The sequence below is a fragment of the Orycteropus afer genome, unplaced genomic scaffold, assembly GCF_000298275.1.
Source record: "Orycteropus afer afer isolate SDZICR_OR568_19922 unplaced genomic scaffold, OryAfe1.0 scaffold00171, whole genome shotgun sequence".
Taxonomy (NCBI): domain Eukaryota; kingdom Metazoa; phylum Chordata; class Mammalia; order Tubulidentata; family Orycteropodidae; genus Orycteropus; species Orycteropus afer.
Window position 1 is genome coordinate 4861448 of NW_006921758.1, and position 13051 is coordinate 4874498.

The 13051-nt window shown below is 34.0% G+C and overlaps 1 protein-coding gene across 1 annotated transcript; it reads right to left on the bottom strand.

Moving 5' to 3' along the window:
- Positions 1 to 685: 685 nt before the first annotated feature.
- On the bottom strand, positions 686 to 5762 carry LOC103202006 (islet amyloid polypeptide). The gene is made up of 2 exons (XM_007946786.1): positions 5683 to 5762; positions 686 to 875 (listed from the first exon to the last, which is right to left on the bottom strand). Exons 1-2 carry the CDS (start codon positions 5760 to 5762, stop codon positions 686 to 688), a joined length of 270 nt encoding a protein of 89 aa, XP_007944977.1.
- Positions 5763 to 13051: the final 7289 nt, after the last annotated feature.

Consider the following 13051-nt stretch of genomic DNA (forward strand, 5'->3'; position numbering starts at 1 on the left):
GATTAACAGGAACACAAGTGTTTTTGTAATACCCTGCATAGGAAGATGACTGAAGTTTGCTGAAAGCCACTTAAACAGAATAAAAGACATATATATTTAATAAAAGCTCATTAATGATAATACAAAATGATACCATCATGGATACAAATTGCTTTTATATTTGAAAATAATCTTTTAGTACCAGCAAGCACAACCAATAGTAGAATTTTAGGAATATTTTAACTGAGTCAGAAGCAAGATTTTATTCATTTATTTTTTAAAAACAGAATCTTGTTTCATTTTTGAAATCAAATTCACAAAGGGATTGCTTAATAAGGGCACTTATAATTGCTGATTTTCTAATGTTCTGAATCATAACTTCATTACTAGCTGCTTACAATTTATCAAGTTTCAGACTGCCATTTTCTCCTTTTTCTCAAATTGAAGTCATAAAGATATAATAAGTAAAAGAAATAAAATGTGTTTCATTTTTAAGAGCATTGCCATTTTCTTATGAGACTTTAATTAATGATAAATTTTAAACAATTCTTAACAAAACAATTATATATGTCTGATAACTGAGACATGGGACAGGTAGACTCATATGTTCTCACTAGACATTAAAAAGGCACTCTTAAACCATACTGGAAATCACTAGAGTATTTATACATAAAACACTGAGAACTGCAGAGTTATACATTGACCTCTAGAGGGGTGAGTAACTCAACGGTGCTCTGTTTAAAACCTCAACTGTATTCCTCTTGCCATATGCATTGGATCCCACATTGGTTGGTGAGAGCATGGAACCAAGATGGTTGCTGGATCGAACTAGGAAATTTGCCAGACGTTGCATTGCACAAGTGGCAGTGTTGCATTTCCGTTTTTCCACCTGATGACTGGTAACATGAAACAAATATGGAAGATTAGAGACTTCATATCTGGAAGGACTCAACTATATGATGAAAACTAAAGGAAATATTTTCACAACATAAGTAACTAAATGTTTGGATTGAAAATATTTGGATGACTGGCAGTTTTTTTTTTTTTAATTTTATTTTTTTACATTGTAAGATGCAGCAGATTTAATTTCTGACTGGAAAATTATATAACACACTCTCCATTATAGTCAGTATTGCATTGCCTACTCTGATTCTTTCCTTGGAAATTCAGAATATATTCTACATAAGGAAAAAATGTCTTTGTTTTATATTCTTCTAAATCTTAGTGATGAATTTATGTCTCCATACATAAAATGGATTTGCATAAAAGGTTAAGCACTCAACTACTAATAAAAAAGTTGGATGTTTGAGGCAACCTAGAGGCACCTTGGAAGAAAGGCTTGGTAATCTATTTCTGAAAGGTCAGAGTCTTGGAAACTCTATTAAGCACACTCCTATCTGATACACACGGGGTCACCATGAGTCAGGGTCAACTTCATGGCAATTAGTAACTGGTAAAAAAATAAGTTTAGATGTAAGGTATATCTGGAACTTGGAATATGTGGATTTTTTTTTAAAAGTATATTCATTTCTTAAATATTTTCAATAAAAGTTAAGCTACATTGGTTATTTTCAGTTAACTTCTCTTAGATGACTGAGTCAGGAACCTTAAGAGGGAAATGTCAGGTATTATAAAGTCTCAAGGGAACCATTTATCACTTGTTCAGGCACTTTGACTATTGTAGGGTAGGAGTTCTTCTACTCTTAGGATAAATACATGAATGTTACTATCTTCCTGTCACCTTTTTGGTTCCTATGCTTTTAACAGTTTTAATGATAAGATTAGGTTAAATGTTAAAACCAAAAAACTTTTTAATGTCAGTGGTATTAATATATATACCACATTTTTTCAACTATCTGAAACAATTGCATAATACTATTATAGATAAGTCAGAAATGATAATCATGATTCAAATGATTCACTTAATTTTAACTTCTATTTCTACTCACAGAAATTATTTATATGAGCTCTATATTTTTGTATTACCTTTTATTTAAACATGCTTTCACTATGGTATTACAAATTGATACTGAAGAATGGCATTAGTTCCTCTTTGCTGATTATTAAGAAAACTAGGAAATGCTTTAGCTTCATCTCTATAGAATTCAAGATATTGGTGAAACAGGATAAGTGTGAAGTGGGAAAGAGATACAGGTATGCAGCTAAAACTCAATGTCCTCAAGTCAGGATAGTCTGGGACAAAATTGAATATTAATAAATGCACTTAGTGCATTTATTTTATGTGTGGAGTAGTTCATTATCTGTGTTTCTGTATAGAGATAGCCTAAGGGCAAAAATTTTAAAGTTTTACCTGAAATATTAGGGGATTTATTCTTATATTTCTTCTCAAATACAGGAAATTCTTATAGCATCAGGTGAAGTGGATATTGGTTGAGTATAAATGTATGCTGACACACCAATTATTCAAGCAAAGGAAACCCACTTTAGACCTAATTAACTTGTATACATATCAATCTTATGCATACTTCCTGTTCAATTATTTTTCTTTGCATGTGTACTACTAAGCATTTCAAAAGAATGATTTAATCCTTTTAAGGGTTGAGCCAGTAATTATATACCTTGGACATAAAATTCTTAAAGATCATGAACTTTTCTTGGAGAACAGCAAGAACTGCAATCTGGCCCAGACAGTTCAGATTAATATATTTAAAGCAATAAAGGGAATTGTGGGTAAAATCGATAAAGTTCAAAGGGAGATCTGTCCCAAAATATGTTTGTCAAACACCTGGAGCACAGTGTGAAATATTCTGTGTGCTAAGTGTCTGAGAGGTAACTCAATAACTAGTCTCAAGGTCAATATTGTTAGGTGCCGTTGAGTCGGCCCAACTCATAGTGACCCCTCCTTGGGTTTCCGAGGCAGAATCACTACAGAAGTACATTGCCCAACCTTCCTTCTGAGGAGTGGCTGGTGGGTTTGAAGTGCCAGCCTTCTGGTTAGCAGTCAAGTGCCTTAGGCACTACGCTACCAGAGCTCCTCAAGGGCAGTAAGAGGCTTTAAAATTATTCCCTTAGCTGCTAACCTAAGAGCTCTAACTGCTAATCTAAGAGGGTCGCTGTGAGTTGGAATTGACAGCAATGAGTTTGAGTTTTAATTTGAGTTAGTTAGAAGGATCATTGTTCTACTTAAAAAAATATTAAAAGTCTTCAGCTTTGCTGTTTCCTTAATAAGAATTTTCACCTAAGCATACTATTCAATGTGTATAAGATTCTATCCAAAATAATTATTAGGATACAAAAAGTGGCTGAAACGGTTAGTGAGAAATATCATATTCCTACCTTGAGGTGTCTTTCCTCTTTGATTATCTGGGCAGACAAGGCCTGCCAGTGAATGTGGACCAGTAGGAAGCACATACACATATGGAAATTCTTGACTTAAATTTTAGTGATTTTTAGACAGTGATGACTATAGGTCTTTTTAAAACATTTTAGCTCCAAGGATTTTAAAAATGATCTAGGATCTCCCAGTTCTCCACTCCTAACATTCATGTTCAAGGTATTTAAGTTTGGCTCCTATGTAATTTTGTTTTCCACTAACATCTGATTACATGCCAGGTAAATATCTACAACAGAGGTAAAATAGTTAGTGGGCAAGCATGTAATCCTTTTGTCTCAATGATGTTTGTAAAGCAAAATAATAATATTTTTGGTATGGCTTTATTAAATCAGTTTTCTGCTTCTTAATCTTCTCCCATATAAGTATTAAAGTTGGAAAATTCACAAAAGAAATGATCAAATCTCATGAGTAAAATGACATGGAATACTAAATCTATGTTACCTTTCATTTTTAAAGGTATTTGAAATTTGAGACATTTTATACATAGGTTTTCTCAGCTTTAAAAGATATTTATAGAATATTACATATTTGCACAGCTCAGGATGATAAAAATTTCCCCCTGAAAAAATATCCAAAGACACTAATTTCTGGAAACAAATTGAAAAACAATTTTGAAAATGTTTTAGAAATATTTCTAATAACAAATCAACGTAAGAGATTGTGACACTGACGTAAAAGTAATTTGACAAGAACATTATGTACTATCCCATTTCTGAGTGAAGTTCACTTCATAATAAGCTAACATCCATGAAGCAGTTTGTTTAAAGATGCATAACAAATGTCTATATTTAATGAAGAAAAGATACGAGATACAGAGATGCTAGGTAACGCTCTAATATTCCTATTATCAATCAATTGTTCTGCTAGTTTATTAGAAACTTCATGTCAGCTTTGAAGTTACTTTTATCCATTAAAAAGCGAATTGAAAATTACAGTCAGTTCTAAGAACACCCTGTAAACTAGATAAGCCCTGAAATGACAAAAGAAAATCCTCTGATGATTTCTGCTATTTGTTAAACCTAGGTGTAATAGAGAGAGCTCTGGTGGTGTAGTGCCTAAAGGCATTTGACTGCTAACCAGAAGGCTGGCGGTTCAAACCCACCAGCCACTCCTCGGAAGAAAGGTTGAGCAATCTACTTTTGTAGTGATACAGCCTTGGAAACCCAAGGAGAGGTAGGTATGAGTCGGGTCCAACTTGACGGCAGTGAGTTTGGTATTTTGTTTTTATTTTCACTTGTAGTAGAAATCTTTGTATATGGCCAAAAACCTCCATCCCAACAGAAAACACTCCAAAGGAAAATAAAGACAAGATGCTGACAATTTTAATGTAAAGAGTTCTAATGTGAATTACAGCAAACTCTTTTCAAAAGTATAGTTAATTTTCCTTGGTTTTACAGAGTACATAAATTCAATCTCATGAGGCTCTATGGAGTCAAAACTGACTTAGGCACAAACACATGTTCATTATGTCATGAAATATGCATGGAACTGGACTTAAGAATTTAAAATAAATGGTGAATTAAATTTTAAAGGCATGCTGTTTTAAATTTGTAATTACTGCTGACATTTTCATCTGACATGATTTTAGACTTTTTTAAAATTGCCATTTAACTGACTTAACACCTTTCAATATGTAAATTCCTGGGAAATCCTGATGCAAATGCTACCTAATTATAACATTTCCAAGAAGCATTAATTTACATTTAGAGCAGCTCAGAAGTAATCTCATAGAGAATGATTTTTTTTTAACATAAAATTCTGTTTCATTAACAGAACAACTAGCAATATAGAATGAATCACTTAACAGCAAATGGCTTCTTAACTAGTTCTTCTAAATTCTTAAAAATTTTAATTTGCTCCCTATTTCCACATATTTCACTTGCCAAAAAGAGATGTAAAAGCTTTGGATATCCAAAGCCCTCTGAAAAAAGAAAATCTATGTAAATAAACAGTAATATTCTGCCTGATATAAAATACATGTTTTACCTAAGTATTCTCCAATTTCAGAATCAGGTTAACATAATATTAACATAGTAGAAATTTATCTTTTGATTTTTCCTGTTTCTTGCTCTGGCTTTGCCCCTCTAAGTTCCAACAGCCTATTTCTTGATAAAACTGGAACTATCCATTCCTGTCTGTCAGAAGTTCCATCAGAAAGATTCAGCAGCCACTGGCATTATTCTTTAAAGAACTCAGAATTCAAGGAACAATTGAACAGTTTAAGGTTCTGTTCTTAAGCATGATTTTATCAGGAATCTAATGGCACAAGGGCTGTGACTTATGTAGAAATATTTAATTCTAAGTTTCCCAAGTTTACAAAAAACCCCCAGCATTTTGAAGTTACTAACCTTTCAACGGGTGTAGCTTTCAGATGGTTTACTGCAAGAGACAGCAAAATGAGAACTATTGGAAGCTTCAGGATGCACATTGCTTCTCAAGTTTTCTGAAAAGAAAGACCCAGCACTGAAATCAAGAATTTATAATAGCTGTAACTTAATGGAATTCTAAACTAGAACTTAATTAAAACAACAAACAGGTCTTTTTTTTTTTTTTTTTAACATAATCTACAAAGACCTTAATTTCTATTGCTACAGACCCTTAATACTATTTAAAAAATTTTCCAAATTTTTACTTCCCCAATTTCCTCCTCCAAAAAAATCTGCAACATAAGTATTCTAGTACATTTTCACCTTAGCCTGTTCCTAAAACAAACCATATATTTAATACCAAGTCTGCCCTTTTCTGAATAAATAATGCTTTCCCAGAAATAGGAAATTATTTACCTTTTAATGTTTCAGTATCAGCAATATCAGAAAATGCCTTTGACAGCAAGGAAGCTTCATGAAAAATCCCAGACTTGCATTCACTGGAGTATTTACCCCCACTTGCTAACTAGTAATCCAGTTCTTCTATACCCTTCACTTCTTGGCTCTGACATCAGGCAGCTCAGACACTCTGTCATTAATTTCCATCCCTATGGATAGAAAGTGCCCCATAGACCACAGAAGCAGATGGGTCATTATTACACTAACACATCATTGAATGTTAACATAGCAGATACAGATGTTTTTATACAGTTACTAGTGTGTCATACACAGTAGAAGTCTGAATTTTTCATCTGTAAAACACCAGAGCGCATTTACAAGGCTTAAGTAAAGTATGAAGTAGTAAGAAATTAATAAAAAGAGATGATTAAGAATAACAATACACGTTTATAAGGAAAAAGCAAAGCCAGGGACATAGAGGAGATATTACTAAATCCGTGTGACACAAATGTCTTAATTTCATGGACATTCTGTAAGACTGAGCCATAAAAGCAAGGCATATAAATGAGGGATATAAAAGAAAAGTCATAAAACCTATTTTCAATGATGTATGTGTGAGGTGCGTAAAAGCATAAAAAAATAATTTTCAGGCCCTAAATTCATTTTCTCTGTATTTAAATGCAGTTCAATACAGTCAAGCTGATTTTTTCCCTTAATTATTACTTGGAAATATCACAATTTTTTTTAAGGAATAGACTTTTACTTTTAGTTTCATGAGAAAATTACGAATAGCTTGACTCAACAAAGCACTTCTCTAATTTGTCTTTTAAAATAACTTGGTAGCTTAAATGTTCCCCAAAACATGTTTTTCTTTTCTTTTATTTCCTTGTATTTCTAAGTTATACATAAGTTATATTCAACATTATAACAACTTTATTATTATATTCAGCAACTAAAATACATTCTGTTAGTAAAAATGTGCATATCTGAGTAATTGAGAAAGTTAGAAGTTCTCCAAGTGAAAACTTCGGTTAACTAATTTCATCTACTTCTTTAAAGCTTAGGAATATAGTCGGAAGGAGCCTTAGTGAAGCAGTTGGTTGCTAACTGAAAGGTTCGTCGTTTGAATCCAATAGCTGCTCCAGGTGAGAAGGTTCTTGGCAATCCGCTCCTGTAGGATTTATGTTAAGTAGCCTAGGAAACACTATGGGGCAGTTCTACTCCATCCTATAGGGTCACTATGAGTTAGAATTGACTCAATGGAACTCAGCAACATAGTTTGAGGATGTTTAATAGAGATTTTAGGAGGACAAAAAGAAACATTTTTTTCCAATCCTTGTTCTAATTATACTATAATTTTTAAAATTCTGTGAAATTTACTGATATTCCAGCAGGAAAGAAAGCATACGTCAAAGGATTTGGAAGACAATATTGTCCTATAAGAAGGTCCTATAATAAGGTGTATGCAGAGATTTTGGAAATAATACAGAGACCAAGAAATGTTAAATAACTTGTCCAAGTTTCACACATCTAGTTAGTATTGAACCGTGGACTAAACCAAGCCTTTCTGACTCAAAGGTTAGTGTTCAATTAGACCAAAATGCATGTCTCTAACTCTTATGTTTATCTTTCCCCCATACCTTTATCCCCCCTTTCAGATGTTTAAGATGCCAAACATAATATTCAAAATTTGATTCTCCCTCACCCACTTGGAAAATAATGTTATACGGAAAATGTTCTACCTAAGAAAGGAATAGGAGGAGTTAATATTTTTTAAATAAGGACTATCATATATCAGGCACAGTAATTTATTTGTAATTCCTCACTTCATTTTCACACCTCTAAGTTGGTATCATTTGCTGCAATTGATAGATGATGAAACTGTGATTTAGAGAATATAGGTGACTTGATTAAAGTTACATGGCTACTCAGGAGCAGAGTGAAATTCAAATTCTCTTCTGTCTGTCCCAGGATATTTATTCTCTTGGTTAAAAGGGATCTCTCCTCCTGCATACGAAATTTACAATAGCTTCCTCTAAGTTTTGTGCCTTATTATAACATTTTGAATGGTTTTATCATAACCACATGTGACCTTATATTGGTTTTGTGTAGTGTTTCAGGTCAATATCTACCTCAATCTCAAACAGGTTCAGGTTTTATATGCTTTTTCTATACAAATGAGAGTGAAAGTGATGTTTGATAATTAAGGATCTCTTTACATAGTAACCCCTATTACCAGATCCTGAGTTCTTTCCTACAGAATAAACATCACTTATCACTCATCCTTTTATCCCCTCTAGTCCTGCTGTTAAAGTGTGGCTTAGACACTGGCAGCTTCCACATCATCTGGGAGCCTGTTAGAAATGCAGGACCTCAAGTTAGATCTGCTGAAACAATCTGCATTTGAACAAGATTCCCAAGTAATTGTATGCACTTTAGATTTGGAGAAAAACTGTCCAAAGTGCATTACATTTATTCATTGATTCACACAATATTTACTGAGAACAGTGACAGGGATTGTAATAGATCTTGGAGGTACACAGTGAACAAAACAAAGTCTCTGGTTCCTTCACAAAGGAAACTTCACTCAGATTTCATGAGAATAGGCAAAACAAGTAAACAAACAAATATGTAATTATAAAAGTGGTGGTTAAGACTGTGGAGAAAAACAATATGAGGTTGTAAGAAAGAAAAATGGTGACATTGAAATTGAGTCCTAAATCATAATAGCTGAACAAGCAAAGGGTTATGGGGAAGTATTCATGACTAATGAACTACCTGTGCACATTCAAGTGAATGAAGGGGGAAATAGTGCAAAGATGATATTGGAGACATGAGCAGGGACCTGATGGTACAGTGCTCTAAAGACTGTGTTGAATAAAACCAAACCAAAGTCACTGCCTCCAAGTCAGTTCCAACTCCTAGCGATCCTGCCTTTGGTTTCTGAGGCAGTATGTCTAGGAAGTAGATTTCCCAGTTTTCCTTCTGAGGAGTATCTGGTGGTTTGAATTGTCAGCCTTCTGATTCTTCAAATGCCTTAGGCACTACGCCACCAAGACTATGTTGAGAACTTTGGACTTTTTCTAAAGGCAATGAGAAGCTACTTAAGGGATCTAAGCAGGGCTGTGACATGCTTTGCTTTGCATCTCTAAAACAGCAGGCTGTGCAACACAACAAAACACTGTCTGATCCTGCGCCATCCTCACACACCCATCATTGCAGCCACTGTGTCAATCCATCTTGGTGAGGGTCTTCCCCCTTTAAACTGGCCCTTTACTTTACCAAGAGTGATATCCTTTTCTGGGTATCCCTTCTGACAACATGACCAAAATAGTTGAGATGGAGTCTGGCCACTCTTGTTTCTAAGGAGCATTCCAGCTGCACTTCTTCCAGGACAGTATAATAATCCACTAACGTTTTATTATTAGAAAAATATATATACAACATTTAACTTTTAGTAAATACAGGAACCTCCTTGAGCTACAGGAATTATGTCCAAAGCTATCTGATTTTGGAACACCACCTTTCTCATGGCTGCAGTTTATTTATTTATTTAAGGCAACTGGTCTACATTCTGTGTTGTTCAAGGCTGAGAAGACAAAGTTTTGCAGAATTTTAATCTTAGCCACAGTATTAACATTTTCTATATTAGGGTGAATATCTTGTAGCATAAGCAGGTGCTGCTGGCCAAAAAATGCTGAGTATTACTCTAATTGAGCAGGGTTTCTATGGCATGAAGGATATACAAGAGTGAGGGGATTTTTATAACACCATGTCTGAGGATGTTTTTACTAATTTTGCTGCTGTAGCCATAGCTTTTAAGCACCTAAGCATGGCCTTGGTTACAGGCTCTTGTCATAAATTCTAACATGCTACAGGTCTCTTTAGTTTCATGTTCTTGAGCTAATACCTCAAGGGCTTGACCCTCTTGTTTATGAACGTAACAGCAAAAAAGACTTATCTTTGTTCTTGAGGCAGACAAAACAGTAATTTATTCTTGGAGACTTTGAGGTACTTCGAAGCTATTTTTTGCAAAGTTATAATGAATTAATTTGACTATCATTCAGAATATCACAGCATAAAAGTTATCTACACATTGAAGCTCATAGTTAGGAACTTCTTAGAAGGCACAGTATCTTTGCCTTCTACGCAGATTATACAGAAGATAAAGTTAACTTCATAATCTTTTATTCAGAGCAACCCAATGATTAAAGAAAATTTTATCATTTTATCAGAGAGAAAACTAAATTTTAGTTTTGCATACTATTTGATATTTAAAGCTTTATAAATAAGTGAAACTAAATGTACGTGTAATGTTGAATGTAAAACAAACTCTTAAATAAAAAATTTAAAAAATAAAGCTTTATAAATAAACCTACCAAATCTTAGCTTTAACCATAAGAAATAACATTTTTTTATAGAACAACTTATGAAGTGGCAAAAAATGAACACCTTCATTAGAAGGGCCAAATTTATATATATGTCTTCTCTGTGGCATATATACATACAAGGAGCACTGGTGGTACAGTGGTTAAGACATTTGGCTGCTAATCAGAAAATCAGCAGTTCAAATCCACTACCTGCTCTGTGGGAGGAAGACAAGACAATCTTACTTGAGTAAAAATTTACAGCTTTGGAAACCCTGTGGGCAGCTATGAGTCAGAATTCACTTGAAGGCAGTGGGTTTGGTTTGGTTTGGTTTGGTAGCATATACAAAGTATAAAGCAACAGCACATAAACTTAAATTATAATAAATATCTAATTAACTCAATATCAGTCCAAGTTTCTAAGCTATCTGAACATATTAAAAATCATTTTAAGTCTACATACCATCAAATATAACTACTGTGGAAATAAAGTTTGTCAGAATTATAACCTAGCTTAGTTAAACACAATCTTACTTTTTTCTATAAGTTTAAATATTTAGTAAAAGCAATGCCAGCATTTTCTATGAGAGAACTTGTACATTAGTAAAAATATTCACTTATCATACTTAACAATGGTAACTCAGAGAAAACATAGCTGTTTATATTAAACCAAAATTATCAAACTAGTCTAGTTTGTCAAAGTTTTATCTAAATTATGTGAACTTCCTCTTCTTTTAGTTTATGTTTCTGGTTTAGTTTCTATATTATCTCTTTTTTAAAATTGAAAATAGTTAAGATGAAATCTTTAATTTATGTAAGTGCTTATTTATTTCTAAACCAACCAGAATAAAGTCATCGAAGGAATGTTATTATCTAATTTTACAATGTCATCCAGACGTATAAAAATATTACATTTTCATAAGCCTACCTTTAAATCTGCAAGACTTTAAGAATCTTCCAGTGAAGTAATTTTATAATAATTTTTGTTTTTTTGAGACCTCCTTATACCAATCAAAATAAGCAATCCATCTTTTCTTTTTCAGCACCCTTTCCAAATGAACCCATTTATTAGTATATCAAAAATTTCACTAAGTGGCCACTAAATATCTAATTCACTTTTAGTGAAATTATACCATTTAGAAAGATCAGCACAATAATTACGAATGAGAGAACACACAGGAAGTAGATTTTTTTTGAAAGAGAAGAGGAATAAGACTTGAAATGACCCCATGAGAGTTAGCAATCTGGTCCCAAACCTGGCAGCAAGGAGTAAAATGAGACAAAGCTCTCTCTGGATCAAAGCCAAAGTCTCAAAACAAAAGTGAGACATAAGGAAACCATCAACAGTTTTTAGGCAGCAGCACATTCTTAAACTGCACAAAACAAAATAAGGCAAATAGGAACTTAGTTCCCTAAAGTGGTCACTACAACTGCAAGTTTATTCTAATAAGCTTGACTTATTTCTCCAGAAAGAAAAACAAGTTTTAGGTACATAATTTTAACTTGCTAAAGTCCCAGATAGGAGCTCTGGTAGCATAGTGCCTAAGGCATTTGACTGCTAACCAGAAGGCTCGCGGTTCAAACCCACCAGCCACTCCTCGGAAGGCAGGTTGGGCATTCCTACTTCCTTAGTGATACTGCCTTGGAAACCCAAGGAGGGGTCGCTATGAGTCGGGGCCAACTCGAAGCAAATAACAACAACAACAACAAAGTCCCAGATGGAGCATCTCAGACTCTTTGTACTCTGCTGAATCTACTGTAAAATCTACCTGAGGCCTCTGTTGGATCAAATCCAACTCTCTTTATCAGACCCAGTCAATTTCCCTTGGACCTAGTCCAAGGAGAGTGTTTGTATAACAAATATAATGAAACCCAGACATCAGATAAAATTTCTCAAAATGGTCACTGCAGATTCAATCTTTGGTGCAGGCAGTCCTTGAGTCCTTGGTCTATTCCTAACTTTGTCTTTAAGAATTTGTAAATTGGGGCTAGTTGAGGGCCATACGCTGAGGTGGGTAAAGGGAGGGATGGTATGGAATGAGTCTGTGGCCCCCATAATAACATTAGGGAGAGGGAGGATTCCAAATTGTGCACATAAGATATAGACAATAGAGGCTGATACCAGTACACCTACAATACTGCATTACCAATAATACCAAACACCAGGCTACAGATAAACACATAACATCTGAGAAGATCAGATGGCAGTCAATGAACAGGATGAAAAAAAAAATTAGTAGATTAGTTGAAACAGATGCATGCAGTTCTTATTTAGCCTTACTTTAGTGCAAGAAAATGCTTGAAGCCTTTTAAATGATTACAAGTAAATGACGGTGATTGCGATGAAGGATTTGTTACAAGTGAAATTGGTTCAATAGTTTCACACAAAAAAATGCAAACCTACTGAGTCAATTCTAACTCATAGCAACACCCACTGAGTTTCCAAGGTGGTAAATATTTATGAAAGTAGGTTGACTCATCTTCCTTTTGCAGAGTACCTTGTGGGTTTGAACCACCATACTTCTGTTAGCAGTCAAATGCCTTAGGCACTGTGCCACCAGAGTTCCTTAATAGCTTCACAGTGA